Here is a 15,545-nt window from a genome sequence, read left to right as displayed (position 1 = left end):
TTTCTCTCTCTTTCTCTCGCTTTCGCTCTCGTTCTCCTTTGAAAAATATTTTGTGGTGCACGATCGCCCTGTTTTTCATGCATTACTTGATTCCAACGTTTAGTTTAGTTTAGTACAATTTTACGATCTTAATATCGCGAGTATCTCCCAACTAGTGTGTCGTTAACATGATTATTAAAACTCGCTAATAAGGTGAACATCCTTACACGCCTGCCTGCCTCTCTCTCTCTCTCTTACGTCTGTCTTTTCTTCGCGTTTCGCGTGTTGTATGCACGCATGTGTTTTGTGTATAACCGTGTCCGAGTCTGTGTACAAGGGGGACCACCTTCTCCTGTCGTTATACTGTTTTGTGCGTCTTCTAACGCTTAACCATCACAATGACCAACGGTGCCTAGTTTACAATTAATATCTTTGGTATCATGCCTGAGTCTTCCGTTTATGAAAGAAAAAAAAATCACTAAACAATTATTTATATAGAATCTCGTTCGGGTACGGGTACGAACCGTTTGTCGTATATATCAAACTTAGAAAAAGATTATTTCCTTCGCGCGACGCGAAACAAGCAATCATAGAAATGCTACTTAGCTCCCGAAGGGGAATAATTAAATGTACCTGCGGCGACAAGGAATGTCGGATTGATTATATGGCAGCTTCGAAACCACGTGGAAAATACAACCACGGCGAGTGATGTTCCTGCTATCGCTACTTGTTTCAAGCACAAAATATCGGTTTTACCTTAAAGTCTACGCCGCGTGGCAGTTTAGATAATTTCCACGTTTATTCACGTATCCGTTTGACAGTCAATGAGATACCCGTAGATATCCTTACATCGTCGTTTTTCTATTTCTTACGAATTCGCGCTGATTCACGAGGACTATTCGATTATGTTACTAATAGAGTTAACAATTCGCTTCGATAAACTTTCGTTGGTTTCTCTTAACGAAAGTCGTAATATTGTAAAAATGTAATAAAGAATAGTTTGTGCTTGGAACAGTGATCACTTAAGTAATAATAAAAAGGTTTGATCCAAATTCTTTGAAAAGATATTTTCCATCTACGCCGATCGTAAAAACTCGTAAGAAAAAAAATATAAATGCATTAAGGCTCGCCCTTAGGGGATCCTTTTCAGTCTTACCGTTTGAGGGATAATTTTTCGGCGAGCTCTTAGGGATGTGTGTATTTAAATACATAGAGATAACAAATTAAACAAGTTAACGATTAATAAAAAAAAGAGTGGTAATCAAATCTATGCAAGTTTACAACCTGTAGTATGTATCCGTGTACTTGTGTGCGTGTCAAAGGGGTCAGGTTCGATTGTTCACAAAATTCCACGATCGGTGAAAGACAATTTGCTGGAATGTATAGCTTTTTCGCGATGCCGCAGAATTGCGGGAGACAGAGATGTCAGAAATCAACGATGCGCGTCACCGTGACACACGACTGTACGCGTAAAAAATGGATACAAAAAAGATCGTACAAACAATATTTACAAAGCGCACAAACGACGAATTCTTGTGAACAAAAGACCATGAGATTCCATCACTACGTGCGTCCGTCTCGTCTCAGATCCGTCGAGAGAGCCCGATGAGTGAGAAAAGCCCTCCCCATGCGTTTCTCTCGCTCCTCTGACGATCAGAGAGTATCTCGTCATATAGCATATATCACATACATGTTTACTTCTCTAAACACACTGAAATAAGAAGCACTTTAAGATAGATGTCTACATACATCATCGGGCTCAGTTTAGATGGACTGATTCTCGTCTTCGTTTTCAATCCTCCTGTCTTTTTGTAATCCCTAACTGATGTATATGCCTTTTTGTACATATGTATTATGTACATATAAGCGCTGTGCCTCTCTCACCTTTTCTCCTGTTTTCTTCGCTCTTTATTACGTATTATATGTGCAGGCGTCGAGAACGCGCATCTCCGAAGCATACACAAAACTAGAACCGACATTCGCATACGAGAAACTAGAAAGTAATATCGTCTTGAATGACTATTTTAACGTATCCTATGAACAGCTGCAACGTAATCGATGTTAGTTGGTTGCTGGTGCGGATACATCGATTAACGCATTCTTAAATCATGCAATATAGCAATCTCCACGATTTTATGCATAATTTAAATATTTGTATGACGTTATAACAAAGTACACTGGACAAAATTCATATTTCATCAAAATATTAAAATATATATATTACATTAAATTACGGACAATTTTATTTTATAAAGTAAATTTTTTTTGTTATTTTATGTCCAAGTAACTCTCCGAATCCAACAATCTTCACGTGGCGTAAATAAAAACTCTATACAATTTGTAATAATATGTTAAAAGTATAAATACAAATCAAATATAATTATAAAAGAAATGATAAAATAAAGAAAAATATAAATATAAAGACATAGAGACGTTATTATGTACAATTAATTAAATGTATTCCACATGATCCATTTGGTCAATCGCGAAAAACATTCGGCCAACAATGTCGATCATCATGATCGTCTTCAATTTCGAGGCACGCAGCAGTGTTACGTGATCTATAATGGCACTATCAATCACTCGTATTAAATATTACAACGTTAGAAAAATTGCGTGTTTCGAGTTTGCGGATAGTCTCCTTTAATTGACTTTATGAAAAAAGCCTTGTCGTAATACTACGCTGTGTAGCTTTACAATATACCGACCTCGATACTAATTGTCAATTAATAAAATAGTGGAGATTACGACATTTTGTTGCGAACCATCGCGTAACGTTCGCACTATTTTGTCAATCGAGCCTAATCACCAAAGTTTACTCGAGTTTTTACAGTTCGATAATCGATAATCGTAGAATCTCTTCTCCTTCTATATTCTACATGCTCATTCTTTTGCGGATTAGTGCTAAAGATATACGATAACCGACAATCGCTACTTGCTAAAATGTTCGCGCTCGCCTTATTCATTCTTCAATATGCACGGATAAACGAGCTAATGATCATCGTAACGTCTACCAAAACACTTCTGGCTGGAATGTCGTTCCTACGAGGATTACGAAATACTACATTATGACACTGCGATGATTCACGAATAGGCAACCTGCGAACAAACTGCTCTACGCACAGCTACTTGACTCGACGTTTCCCAATGCTCGTGATGAACGATCGATTTCGCAATTTGAAAAAATCCTTATCGATTCCACAAATAAACGATAACATCTATAGACTCGATCGACGTAAAACTCTGATATCCTAATTTTTCATTACGACTAAAGCAACATCAGCGTCGAAACAAAAGTCACGCGCGAAATAAGAGGATTCAGGATTGAAGGGAAAAAGAAAAGTATCGCGGCATCCATCGAAGTACTACGAGATCTCTGGCCTGGACTCTCCTCTCGATTAGTCGCTCTACATATCTTGAAATAATAACGCGCTAGGACTACGGTACGCGCTCTTTCTCTCTCTCTATCCCCTCGCATCGCCGAGCCGAAAGTAAAGTACGACAGTGATCGTGATGGCGACGGCGATGACGATGATGATGATGATGATGACGATAATGGCGACGACGATGACGACGGTGACGACTATGATCGATAGATGAAGCTGCAGGGTGGCGTTGCCGGCGGCGGTGGCTGCTGGCCGCTCATGGCGATCGGTACGAGGGTGGGCGAGGGTGACGAGGAGGGAGGGGTCGGGGAACTCGATGACACACTCGACGATGGCGAGGGCGATTCCAGTGCCCTCGGGCCGGCGAGTTCACGATTTGACTGTCCCCCGGACGTCACAGCGCGACTACTCCTGCTGGCCGTCGTCGCGTTGTGGCGATTGCGCGCTGGCCGTCCTAGGCTCCGGTGACGGCCACCCCCCTCCTCGCTCGTTTCTCAGAGATAAACCTTCTTGACGCTGCGCGTGGTCGCAAAGCCGTCGTTGCGGCGATACGCGTCGCCCTGATGGGAGCGAAGGGTGCCGAAGTTATCGCCGCGGGGGCCCCCGCGGAAACCATAGCCGTCCGGGAACTGGAAGAGAGTCTCCGTGGGCGTTGGCGGTGGTTTCCTCATGGTACCTTTCGGGGACTGGAGCGGTTTCGGCGGTTGCGGAACCAACACCGGCTCCGCGTAGGTCACTTCCTCCTGCGGCAGCAGCTTCGGCTCGGGCGCCAGCCTGCTGAATGTGGATAAACAGACATTACTAAGAGCGGCAAATGGCAAAAAATTATCCCTCCGTCGAATTAGTTCGTCTGTTGAAAACAAATATATTACCTGTTCACGTTTTGGCGTTGCTCGAAGTATTCGTATTCCGTGTCCGGATATGGTAGATTGTCGTCCTCGTCTTTCCTGCACTTTCTGCCGCACAAATAACCGGCTACAAAGCCGACGAACAATGCGGCCAGCGCACCCGCTACTACAGCCATTACCAGGGTCTCCACCGAGTATTGTGGAGGAGGCGTGTCGGCCGCGGATACTTCCGGACCTGCAGGCAACAGAGTATCAATTACATTTGTGATAACGCAAAACAAAGAAATAAATTCGTTCGATTCAATTGACAAGCCATATACCTGAGCTGTCCTGTTCCTCGTCCTGCATGATATTTATGATTTCGCCGCCAGGGCTGTCCTTATTCGGTATGGAGTCCTGCGGGAACTTGTTCTGATTGGCGGAAATAGCGCCGACGCTACCGGCGTCCTTGTTGAGGCTCTTGCTCGCCGGGCAGGACGCGTGCATGCCGGTCGCAACGCTCTGCAGGAACCTGCTAGCGTCCGTCGCCGCCGGGCCGACCAACGCTCGGCACTTGTTCTCCACCTTATCCCAAGCACAGTACGGATCTTGCAGAGCCACGCATTCGCTACACGACAGTATCCTGTCGCTGTAACAGCGATGAAGTCTCAGTGCCTGCACCTGACTGTCAGCGATGACGACCAATCGACCGTCTTCGAGGCCATCGCCCGCCTGCGAGGCGCGGACGACCTTGATGCCGCGAACCGGTACTGTCGGCGGGAACGCCTGTATCTCCTCGATCACAACCGGACTGACTTTTTGATGAGAATCGGCGGACTCGGCGTTCACTGCCTTGATCACTTTGCCGTTGTCCGTGCCGATGAAGAGGACGTCGTAGGTCTTGCCGCCCGGAGTCTTCACTTGAGGATCCACAGCGATCTGAGTGAATCTGTAACTAGATTTCGGTAGGACCAGGGTTATCAATGCTTCCCGATTTTGTATCGTCGACGAGCGAACACGCGAGGTGACCAATTTACATGTTGTGATTCACTCGCGTTTCGCTGTATAAAAAAAAAGGATCCACAGGAAAAATAAAAAAGCGTCTATCAACGTCGGGCGTTATGCTAGGTCTACAATGCGAGTTGTAAAATCGTGAGTCGTAAGAATTGACCAATCACAGTCGATTATTCTCCTCAAATTCGATTGTGATTGGTCAATTCTTATGACTCACGACTTTACGACTCGCATTGTAGACCTAGCATTACAGTAACGTAAACCGCGCCCGCATCGATGCAAAACACGCGACGCGGTGATGCGCGATGAACGCTCGAAAGCGTGGCTCTGCGTGCGCGCACGTAGTTTGCGTTCAATTTGGATTTTAGCTCGCGGCCGAAATCTCCCGGCTCTCGAGCGATTTTCACTTACTGGAAACTGGTACGTATAACGATCGGCTGGCCGAAAAAACTCGGCACCGACTCGTCCATCAGCGAGTGCGTGTTGATAAAGTTGAGCGTCAGATCCGGCAGTGTGCGCGAGTCGTTGGTGCATTGGCCGGGCCGTGGATCCGGCACCTTCGTGTCCTGCACCGGCAGCCAGTTGGAGTTCAGGGCGCTCTGCTCCTTGAAATTGCCGGAAAAAGTATCGGCGATGTCCTGGAGCGAGAATGCGCACACCGCCGAGCCGCTTATGCTGTTCACCGGCGTCGTGAAGGTGCCGTAAATGAGCTGGGCCGAGGTGCCGCCGTATTGACCCGATATCAGCTCGGTCGTTGACTCTGCGATCAAAATATTTCTTAAATTACTCAACAAATATATCCTCAAGGATACGCACGAGTGACTGGAGCGATACGATTAATCCAGCATCTATCATAAATACGCATCTGCTTCTAAGGATACTTGTACAAAGCTCGAATCAAACACCAATGTTTAGACTTCTTAGATAACTTGAAGATAGAAATGTCGAAATATGGACACTTTAAATTATAAATTAAATATTTTAAGGTATAAAATTATTAAAAATATGAGTCTTCCCGCGAAATCAGTTTCTATGGATCAAGTGGATAACTTGACCAACAAAAGACCGAGTCGATAATCTGTATAAACGAAAAGATACCCGGTTCTAAGTCATAGACATCGCACCCGGAGAAAAATAACAACCGTCACAATTCAAAAATTCATCATTTTCAGAAGAGAGGAAAAACAAATTTAATTCAATTTTTTTAATTGTGAAATAATTCTTTTAAACCGGTTATGTCACGGTTTCCTGGATGGATAGTGTCATAAATGACTTGACAAGTGAATCACACCAGTAGCGGGATTCTTGTAACTCCTTAATGACAGTTTCGGTACTGTTGCGCAGGTATTATATATAGTAAGAAAGCTGCGCAACGATACCGAAACTGTCGTTAAGGAGTTATAGAATCCCGCCTTAGACCTCTTCAAGAAACAGTATTCATTATAAATAAATATCGCAATTGTAATTGCGTTTGTTATCTCACAATTCAAAAAATTCAAATTATTTTTCCTCTCTTCTGAAAGCCGTGAATTTCTGAGTTGTGACAGTATTCTTCTAGGGATGCGATATCCTCGTCGATACAATACATAAAATATCACAAAAAAAATTCTCTTTTTTTTCTATCATAAAGCGAATTTCGAACAACAGATGCGAAATTAATATACTCTCAGACGGCGGACGGTGCATCGAAGCTCGCGGTCCATCGCGCGAGCATATGATGTCCGTCTATACTTACGTATCTCGTTAAAGTAGAACGGGAAGTCTCCGGTGACAGAGCAATTGAGACGCGACTTCAAGAATGACGTCCACCTGTTACGGAAACGATGCGGTCCGCCCCGATCGTATTTACAGACTCGCGCCACGCGAGAGTAGACGGCCTGCAAACGTGAAAATTGCGTCTCGTAAATTTTACCATGGAAAGCGTAAGACGAGAAAATTTTTATTTCCCTTCCCCCCTCCCGCCCCCTCCTCTCCCAAAAAAATGTGTCACGAGGAAAAAAGGACGAGCGAATGAGAAAATCTAGTTTCAGCTTTTACGCGCGCTATTAAAGTGACACGCATGTTTCCGCGGACGGCGCGAATAAGCGTCGCATAAAGATTGCGCGAAACTTCCTCGCGCGGAGCAGCCTGTACGAAATATATCGTACCGTGACTTCCAGAAATAAGTGCGATTTGCAAAATACTGCGGAATACCGCTATATAAAGAGGATAAAACAGACGCGGGTGATTTAAAGGAGAATTTATTCGTGACCTGTAATTAAAATAGAATTCGCGAGCGCATACTCGAGCACGTAAACGAACTTAAAATGGGAGGAGGAAACGGAACGGGGCTCGCGCTCGCGCGATTCCGAAGATCGCGGAATGATTTATTGTGCCCCGCCGAGATTATAAATTTATGCCGGGTCGCATAAAATTTCTCCGCGACATTCGCCCGCGGGAGGAGCCCGCAAATCTTTATCCATAATATCGCGTCCCAAGTTTTTCCCCCGTCCAGATTTATCCTTCGTTCGCCCCGTAAAATTATGCGTCATTATCAGAAAGCACGGAAAGCTCGAGGCTCTGCGCGCTTTTCGACAATAAGTCGAGCTTCGACTCAAGCTTCGTTCACAATGAGTCCGACTGACACTCACAGCGCTCGTTGCCGCGGGGGGACCATTTGTCTATGCGTGTAACGAAGAGGAGAGGAAGTGACGAGCCTCTAAAAGCTTCATCTTCAATGCGAAACGACGGGTGAAAGAAATCGTAATCGCCTTTACTCGCCGGTTAAAAAAAAAACCGTTCAGACTTTCGAAACTTTCGCGCGTATTATCCGGGCCCGACGCGCGATTTAATCTCATTCGACGCGATTCCTCCACTCCATTGTTATCCGTTGACCGTGCGCTAATTCACCGGGCAAAATATTGCGACGGGACTTTTATAGTCGCGAGGCCGAGCTTTTATCGTGCAAATTTCGATCCGCCGTGAAAAGCGCGCGGCGAAGTATTAAATCTTACGCGTGAAAATGACGTGGCGGAAGTTAATGGCGGAACTAATGCCGTTTAAGCGAGTGTCGCTACCCTTAATTGCATCGATCGATTTTTATCGTCGGGCCGACACGGGTGCGTAACACCGCATCCCTCCGCAGGGTCTAGACTTCTAAATACGGACATTCGCGTACTAGCTTGACACGAATCTAGCACTCCCACTTTCAAATGCGAATTTCTACTAAATAGTTTGATCAGGAATAAAGCACTAAATTAGCACCTAAATAGCACTCAATTTTGGAACCTATATTTTATTCTGATTTTTTATAATGGAGGTATTAACTTGACAGAGGCACGACGGATAATAATTACGCGAGCGAAAAGAGGCCCGCCGCGCGATTCCTCCCTCTCGAAATCTACGCGGTGGGTGATATATGGCGACGATTAATCGCCAGCGATTCCTTACCTTGCCGCAATTGATATATTCTACAGCAGTCTCTCTGAAGAAGAAGTAGACAAAGTCTCCCTGGGACATGGAGCTCACGAAGTTCGGTGCTGCAATTAGAATATGTAGCCATTATTACTAACTGCTATTGCCACCGCGCGCGCGCGCGGCGATGGTAAATGGCGCCATAAATTCCCCTTATAAATAAATGAACGTAATAACCACCTACTGGAACGCAATCGATGGCGTGTAATAAAGCAGACAACGCCTCATACAGTATCCTGGGAAAATAAGGGTGCAGGAGAAGGGGGTGGAAAATCTCGCCGCGATTTATTTAAAAACTTCCATTTCTACTCGACTTTGCGCGACGAACATTAATTCTCGGGCGTGCGAGGCGGCTCAAAAAGTTAAGGCCAACCGAGAGCGCGGGTTATTTACGTTAACAAACGTGCCCCTTAATTGTGCCATTAATTTCGACAAACGCGGTAATTAATTGAGCGTAATTACCGGCGATTAAGACACTCACGTTGACAAACGACGCATTAGGCCTCGATTATTAACGCTCGAAAATTACGTACGACTCCGCTGTTGACGATCGTCTCATCACAATGGCAAAACAACGAATGCCAGGACGCGAAAGTGAATTAAACCCGCAAAGATTCACGAAATTTTCACGACACGTTGGCGGTATCCAGGTATACGCGTGTTCCGGGCGACTCCCGTTGCCAATAAGCCGGCTACGCGTAAGGGGCCCCTCTAATTTCTGTCGGTTATTTCAACGCCGTCCCCTGGTAAAATGTTGCCGTCGCGTCGCGGTTCCGCTGCCGTTCCGGTCGACCGCTCGATAAAGTGGGAAAACTTTATCGATTTATTAACTTGACAGGGTTTTCATAAGCTTCTTAGGATTCATAAAGTAATATTAATCTCGCCATGCCACGTAGGTATATCCGAACGACCCGTCCGCTCTCCGCCCCATAAATTCTCCTCGTTTTACCCAACCCCTTAGCGAGAGAGCTCTCCTCCGGCTCTCCTATCTCTCTCTTTCTATCTGTCGTCGCCGACTCGCTTCCTTCCTTCCTTCCTTCTTCCCTCCCGTCCTTTCCACCTCGCGTCCCACGTCGCGTTTAACTGCGCCACCGCCGAGACAAAGTGCCGCAGAAAATTCGCGACGAACACCGAGGTCCTTTCCCCGAAAGAGAAACACTTCCGTTGTTCTCCCGAGCCTCCCTCCGCGACCGATTAGAGAAAAATGCCTCTCCCAGACGACACGGTCCCCGTCCCCGTGTCTTCCGCGCCTCGAGTCGGGAATCGTTTGTACGAAGATTTTCGATTCGCGATTTGCCGAAGGGGACGACGCGGAGGAGAGCGGCGCAGAGAACGGCGACCGGGATGGAATTGAATTTTCGACGGACGGAGAGAAAATCAATATTGTCCAACGGGTAGAGAAACTTGATTAGCGCTCTCGTACACCGTTCAATTAAAATACCCCGGGTGGATTGGTATAGCTCCCGCCGTCTCCGTCTCGAGCAAAGTGACGTATCAATTTTAACGCCGTGACGACGAAGACGGCACTTTGAAGTTTCGTATAATACACCGTGATATAACGCCGAGAAAACCAGTTTTTAATTTATTAAATCCACAAAGAGCTCCCATACGCGACGTATGAGCGGGCAATGTTGGGCGAACAAAGAGCCCATCGATAACCGTGGAAATCATAGCGTGTACCAACATGTTTCAAAAAGCGCGATAAAATCTGTTATGTCTATAGCGTTAATTAAAATCGTGTTTAAATTTAAATGGAAGAGGAGAAAAAAATGTGCGGTGTATTTTCCCATATTTTCGAATGTAGCCAAATAAAAAATATGAAATCATGTAAAAATTCTGGACGTCGAACGAAATAGAATCCAATTTGGTCGGGCATTGATTTAAACTTTTAAACAATAGCGACATTTTGTCAGTTAAAAATCACAGCGGATAGTCGAGTCGTAGGGCGATATCGCGTTCCCGCCACAGACGGTGCTTGCATTACGATGCAACGGGGTCGCCTTACAATCTCCAGGGCAAATTTCGGAGCCGATGGGCACGTCGCGGCACGGCGTTTGCTCCGTCGTTACACGAGCCCGGAAGATCCGCGGAATAATCTTGGAGCAAGTACGACGGAGGAGAGCTTAGAGAACCACGTACACGCACGGTTAATGCCGGAATTACACCGTGTGGATTAGGGAGACACCCAGGGGAAGGGGGCCCAGCTCCGATCGCGCGCGATATTTCCGCGAATAATTTTCCCCGGATTTTCAAAGTCGACCCGGACGCGCGCGCACCGACCGAAACTTGGTGCGCAAATATTGAATCAAACTCACAGTTGAACTTTAATGGACACGGGATGTGTATTATGAGGGGGGTCCCGGCCGCCGCGCGATTTTCAAACATTCAGACACGCGTTTATCCCCGGCGATTGCCCTTCTGGCCCGAGAGGAATCACGCTTGACGGCGGCGTAACGAGGTCGATAATGGACAATAATTATGTCGCGCCGGAATATTAATAGGATAATTTCAGAAGTTGGTAAACGCGGTAAAACGACGTGATTAAAGTTGCGCATGAGAACGATAATAGCTTCGGTGCGAGCAACCTGGCGAACCACGTGAAATATAATCGACGCCCGCGAAAAGTTTCATGCAATTTCGGTTCATTCGGAAACTCCCCTTCCCCCCCCCCCCTTTCCCTCCGTATGGAATTCTATCCCGGCTTATTGATCATTTTTATTTAATATCGGATCACCACAGTCCACCTCCGTTCTGAACTTTTCTTATTCGATTTCTTTGGATAATGCGAATCCCCGGTAACTTTCTTCCGTAAACTTCCGCAGATACTTTCGATAAATGCGACTATTGTCTTATTGTTAAGAAACGGAGGAGTTCGCAAAGCGCTGGGACCGAGAGAGAGCCGATATAGAAACGCAAACTTTCAAGAGATACAAATAACGGGTCTTTCGCTGCAACTCCTCGCAATTAGAAAGTAATGATTGAATTAATCGGATCTCGGGTTATAAGCTATCTATCGCATCCAATTAGCTCGGTCTAATTGCGATCCGATCTCGTGACTCGCAGAATCACTATTTGCAGAGAAACCCGTTCTCGATACTACTCTTGGAGGAACTAGGAATAATAAACAGCTAAAATAAACTAATTCGAGCGTTTCTAGAATAAACATCTCATCTTGTAATTGCAAGTAAACCCATTTTGCAAAATAACGTCAGAAATTATTAAATGCCTTTTAAAGTAACATCTGTACATTTTATAGGTACTCCGCGTTTGATAATCCACAACTCGCCGCGATAATGATAATCTATAGCTCGCCGTGATGAAAATTAATATTCGGAATTTCAATCATTAACTACCGACTTCAAACCGCACTTGTCGCCGTGTCGAATTAATGGCAAAAGCGCGCGCGGCGAAAATGAAAATTGATATCCCGAGTTGCGATCGGAGTTAACCGCCGACTTTCAATGTAAATCAGCAGAACGCGATCATTAAGCGTCATCAATCACCCCGGACCCGGAGAATTGACGATTGGATTAGCCTTCTGATATGACTCACCGTTCAGACTCATCGAGTCGTACTGCTCGGTCTGCAGAGGCTCCCTATAGATTATCGGATCCATGCCCGCGAAATCGGCGACCGTGCCGGTGTAGAGTTCACCATCGACGAAGACAAAGGTGCTGTTATGCTGAGGATCGTACGGGCACCTCGCCTGCCCGCCCTTCTCCTTCACGATCGTGTAGTTGCCCGCGTGCACCGTATAATCACGGCACATGGGCTTGAAGGCGTTGGTGGCGCACACTAAGAGGTTGTTCGCCGCGGTTTTCACCAGGATGCGAATGTAGTTCTGGCAGTTCTCCTCGGGCGTGCCCTTGACGACGCACATCTTCACGTCGTTCTCCGTCGAGTACCAGGTCAGTCTCTGTTGCTCCGTCAGGTCGGTCAGACTGAGATTATGCACGAGATTTCTGAAACGAAATTGTACGGTGCCCCATTTGAAAATGAAGATTCTTTGGTGTGCAAGATAGGGGACTGTTACAATCAATTCATAATACAATCAATCAATCAATCTTTATTAACTTTAGCTCAAACCAAGAAGTGGACTTGGTATACAAATAACTTAACACATTCATTCTTTTCATGCAACCTTAACATGCAACGCTAATACTTATTTCTATCTACTCTACCTTATTCTAACCTCTTTCTCTTTCCACAATTGTTTCAACATCTACCCTTTAATCCTATCTAATTCATCGTTATATATTTCATCTATTATATATTTCTTCCTTGTTTCTCCTTAATTAGAATTATATAGATATAAACCAATCTTTGGTATATCTACTCACAGTCGTCTATAACGGCTAATGTTGTCCCTCTCTTGTCCGCAGAACACGCATAACGTTTCCTTCTCTTCTGACCAATACTTATTTCCTCCATATTATCATATTACCACACCTCATTCTTATCAACGCTCTTACATTATCTCCCATATTTAACTTCTTTAAACTTTCCTTTTTTAAATACCTGGGTCTGTTCAACCTCACGTACAATTCTTCATATCTTTTATTATACCCAGAACGTAATACAATCTCTACTGAACAAATTCTTGTAAAAAGAATGTTCTCTCAAAAATCTTCGTTAAACTCTAAACTGACATGGTCTGACTGTTACTGGTATCTTTTGCATTGTTGCAACGAGTATCAAGGAAGCGGGAGGACTCTGATGTACGTTGGATGGAAAAAAAAGTTTTCTAAGTTGCAAAGTTAGATGCCTAAAGTAGACATCAACGGAGCAAGACTGTCTAGTTAACGCGGGTTTAGCTAGGAAAGCGGCGTTTGTGAAGTTTCGGCAGTCGATCGTTAACTCTTCTTCATTAAGCACTCCGCCGTATGCTTAGAAGCACTTTAAAGGGGAAGAATCCCTCCGCGCTCCCTGCTAACATATCGGCCGCGCCGATCGTGGATTTTGTCGACCGCGGGATATTCCAGTGTCTCGCGAAGCATTCCCGTATTATATTATAAGTCCGACATAACGAGCAAGAAACAAATTCTCGTATACATCGACAGTGTGCACGCGGCGGCGGTGATGATGATGGTGATGGTGATGGTGATGGTGATGGCGGCCACGGCGACGGCGGCGGCGAAGCTCGGCAAATCGGCCGAGCAATTAGTGTAATCCGATCAATAACGAACGAGCCTGGATATATATCAGAGTTCATTCACGCACAATGCGTTTAATCCGTGTACGACCTGATTATCGCCGCTTCTGCCGACTGATTTCAGCGTTGGTACAGCGCGCATTCAGCGCGCACGAAACGTGAATAAATTTATCTGCGTGCATGCCCGAGAATCCGAGGGAGAAGGAGAGGAAAAAAGGAAGAACGCGCGCGGTAATCGATCAACCGGAAAGGGGAGGAGGCACAATCAAATTGTTTGAATACGTCCCCTAATGACGAATCCAAAGCCCGCATTTATATAGACATACAATTTATATATTGAGATTTGCGTCTGCAATTACTTTACATTGTATTTGCTGGATCTTAATACGATATTGTAAATGTTTATCTTTCTTTACAGACAACTACGTACTTATTAATTAATACATAGAAATCATATTGCGAGATATATTTTTGACAATATTACGAACGATAAAGATTCGAGGTTTAATTCATACATTGCTCGTTGGTAATCGATTGAATATGGTCCAACAGTCGTGATAATATGACATCTATTATTTGTGTTTGACATGATTAATTATCTCATTACGGGACGTAGTGCTATGTAATAATTTTTGTTTATGTATAGTCAACGAAATTGATTGTTTATTAGCCTTTAACAAACAGAACAGTATAAATTGAAACGCGTTATATTATATTAACGAAATATTATATAAAGATATTTTTCAACTTTAGTGCTATATAATAATTTTTGTTTATGTATATTCAACGAAATTGATTATTTATCAGCCTTAAATAAACAGAACAGTATAAATTGAAACGCGTTATATTATATTAAAGATATTTTTCAACTTCAATATTATACTCGGTATTATATAATAATTTTTCTTCATGTATATTCAACGAAATTGTTTATTAGCCTTTAATAAACAGAAGGGTATAAATTGAAACGCGTCATATTATATTAATGATATTTTTCGACATCCGAATGTTCATTTGGTGAGAATACCTTGTTCTGATACTTCTCTGCAATGAATATTAGACACTGAAATTATGATACAACTTGGAGTAGTTTACAATGTCAATTAATAATGCATTTTGAAGGTTGTGTATACGGTTGTGATACGATTAGCGGTATCATTGTCAAACAGGAAATTCATAATTATTTAACGATATTCCGGCGAGAATCCATGGCGACGCACACATAATTAATTTCTACGATTAAAATGATCATTACCTCTGTTACCAAAGTCCATACATTCTAGAATAACGCACTCATTCGCCGTCAATGCATAATTTAATGATCGAAAATAAAAACTCGCGCTCTTGAACAGGTGGAGATTTCACGAGTGTTTTTCACATGCCGCCGCACGGTGACTGCTGAATTCCAGATTGACTTTGACAGGGAGAAGTCGCACGGACAGGATTAAAAAATACTCGTGGACGAGCATTCAATTTACGCGGTAAAATAAGTTTACACGCGCAATATACAGAAGAAATTACACGATTTTCGATCTACCTCGTGATCACCGTCGATCTCGGGCGCTCGAGCAGACAGCGGTGCAATGATACGTCGGAAGATGGATGGGCGGGAGGGCCAAGAGACCGGAGAGCGAAGAAAGCGAAGAGAGCGAAGAGAGCGAAGAGAGAGAGCGAAGAGAAAGAGCAAAGAGAGAGAGAGAGAGAGAGAGAGAGAGAGAGAGAGAGAGAGAGAGA

The 15,545-nt window shown here is 44.3% G+C and overlaps 1 protein-coding gene across 3 annotated transcripts; it reads right to left on the bottom strand.

Moving 5' to 3' along the window:
* Positions 1-2,372: 2,372 nt before the first annotated feature.
* LOC112463566 (semaphorin-1A-like) lies at positions 2,373-12,617 on the bottom strand. 3 transcript variants are annotated; one of them, XM_025030023.1, is made up of 7 exons: positions 12,212-12,617; positions 8,636-8,724; positions 6,942-7,083; positions 5,618-5,966; positions 4,534-5,147; positions 4,238-4,448; positions 2,373-4,166 (listed from the first exon to the last, which is right to left on the bottom strand). In XM_025030023.1, exons 1-7 carry the CDS (start codon positions 12,537-12,539, stop codon positions 3,860-3,862), a joined length of 2,040 nt encoding a protein of 679 aa, XP_024885791.1. In that variant the 5' UTR covers positions 12,540-12,617; the 3' UTR covers positions 2,373-3,859. The 3 variants fall into 3 exon arrangements, with proteins under 3 accessions (XP_024885791.1, XP_024885792.1, XP_024885793.1); XM_025030024.1 differs by having other exon boundaries at positions 2,373-4,142; XM_025030025.1 differs by having other exon boundaries at positions 2,373-4,139.
* Between the last annotated feature and the right edge of the window lie 2,928 nt (positions 12,618-15,545).

This window comes from Temnothorax curvispinosus, unplaced genomic scaffold, assembly GCF_003070985.1.
Source record: "Temnothorax curvispinosus isolate PA1 unplaced genomic scaffold, ASM307098v1 QBEX01013437.1, whole genome shotgun sequence".
Lineage (NCBI taxonomy): Eukaryota > Metazoa > Arthropoda > Insecta > Hymenoptera > Formicidae > Temnothorax > Temnothorax curvispinosus.
Note: the sequence above shows the minus strand (reverse complement) of the source record. Positions and strands in the feature narration are given on the sequence as shown.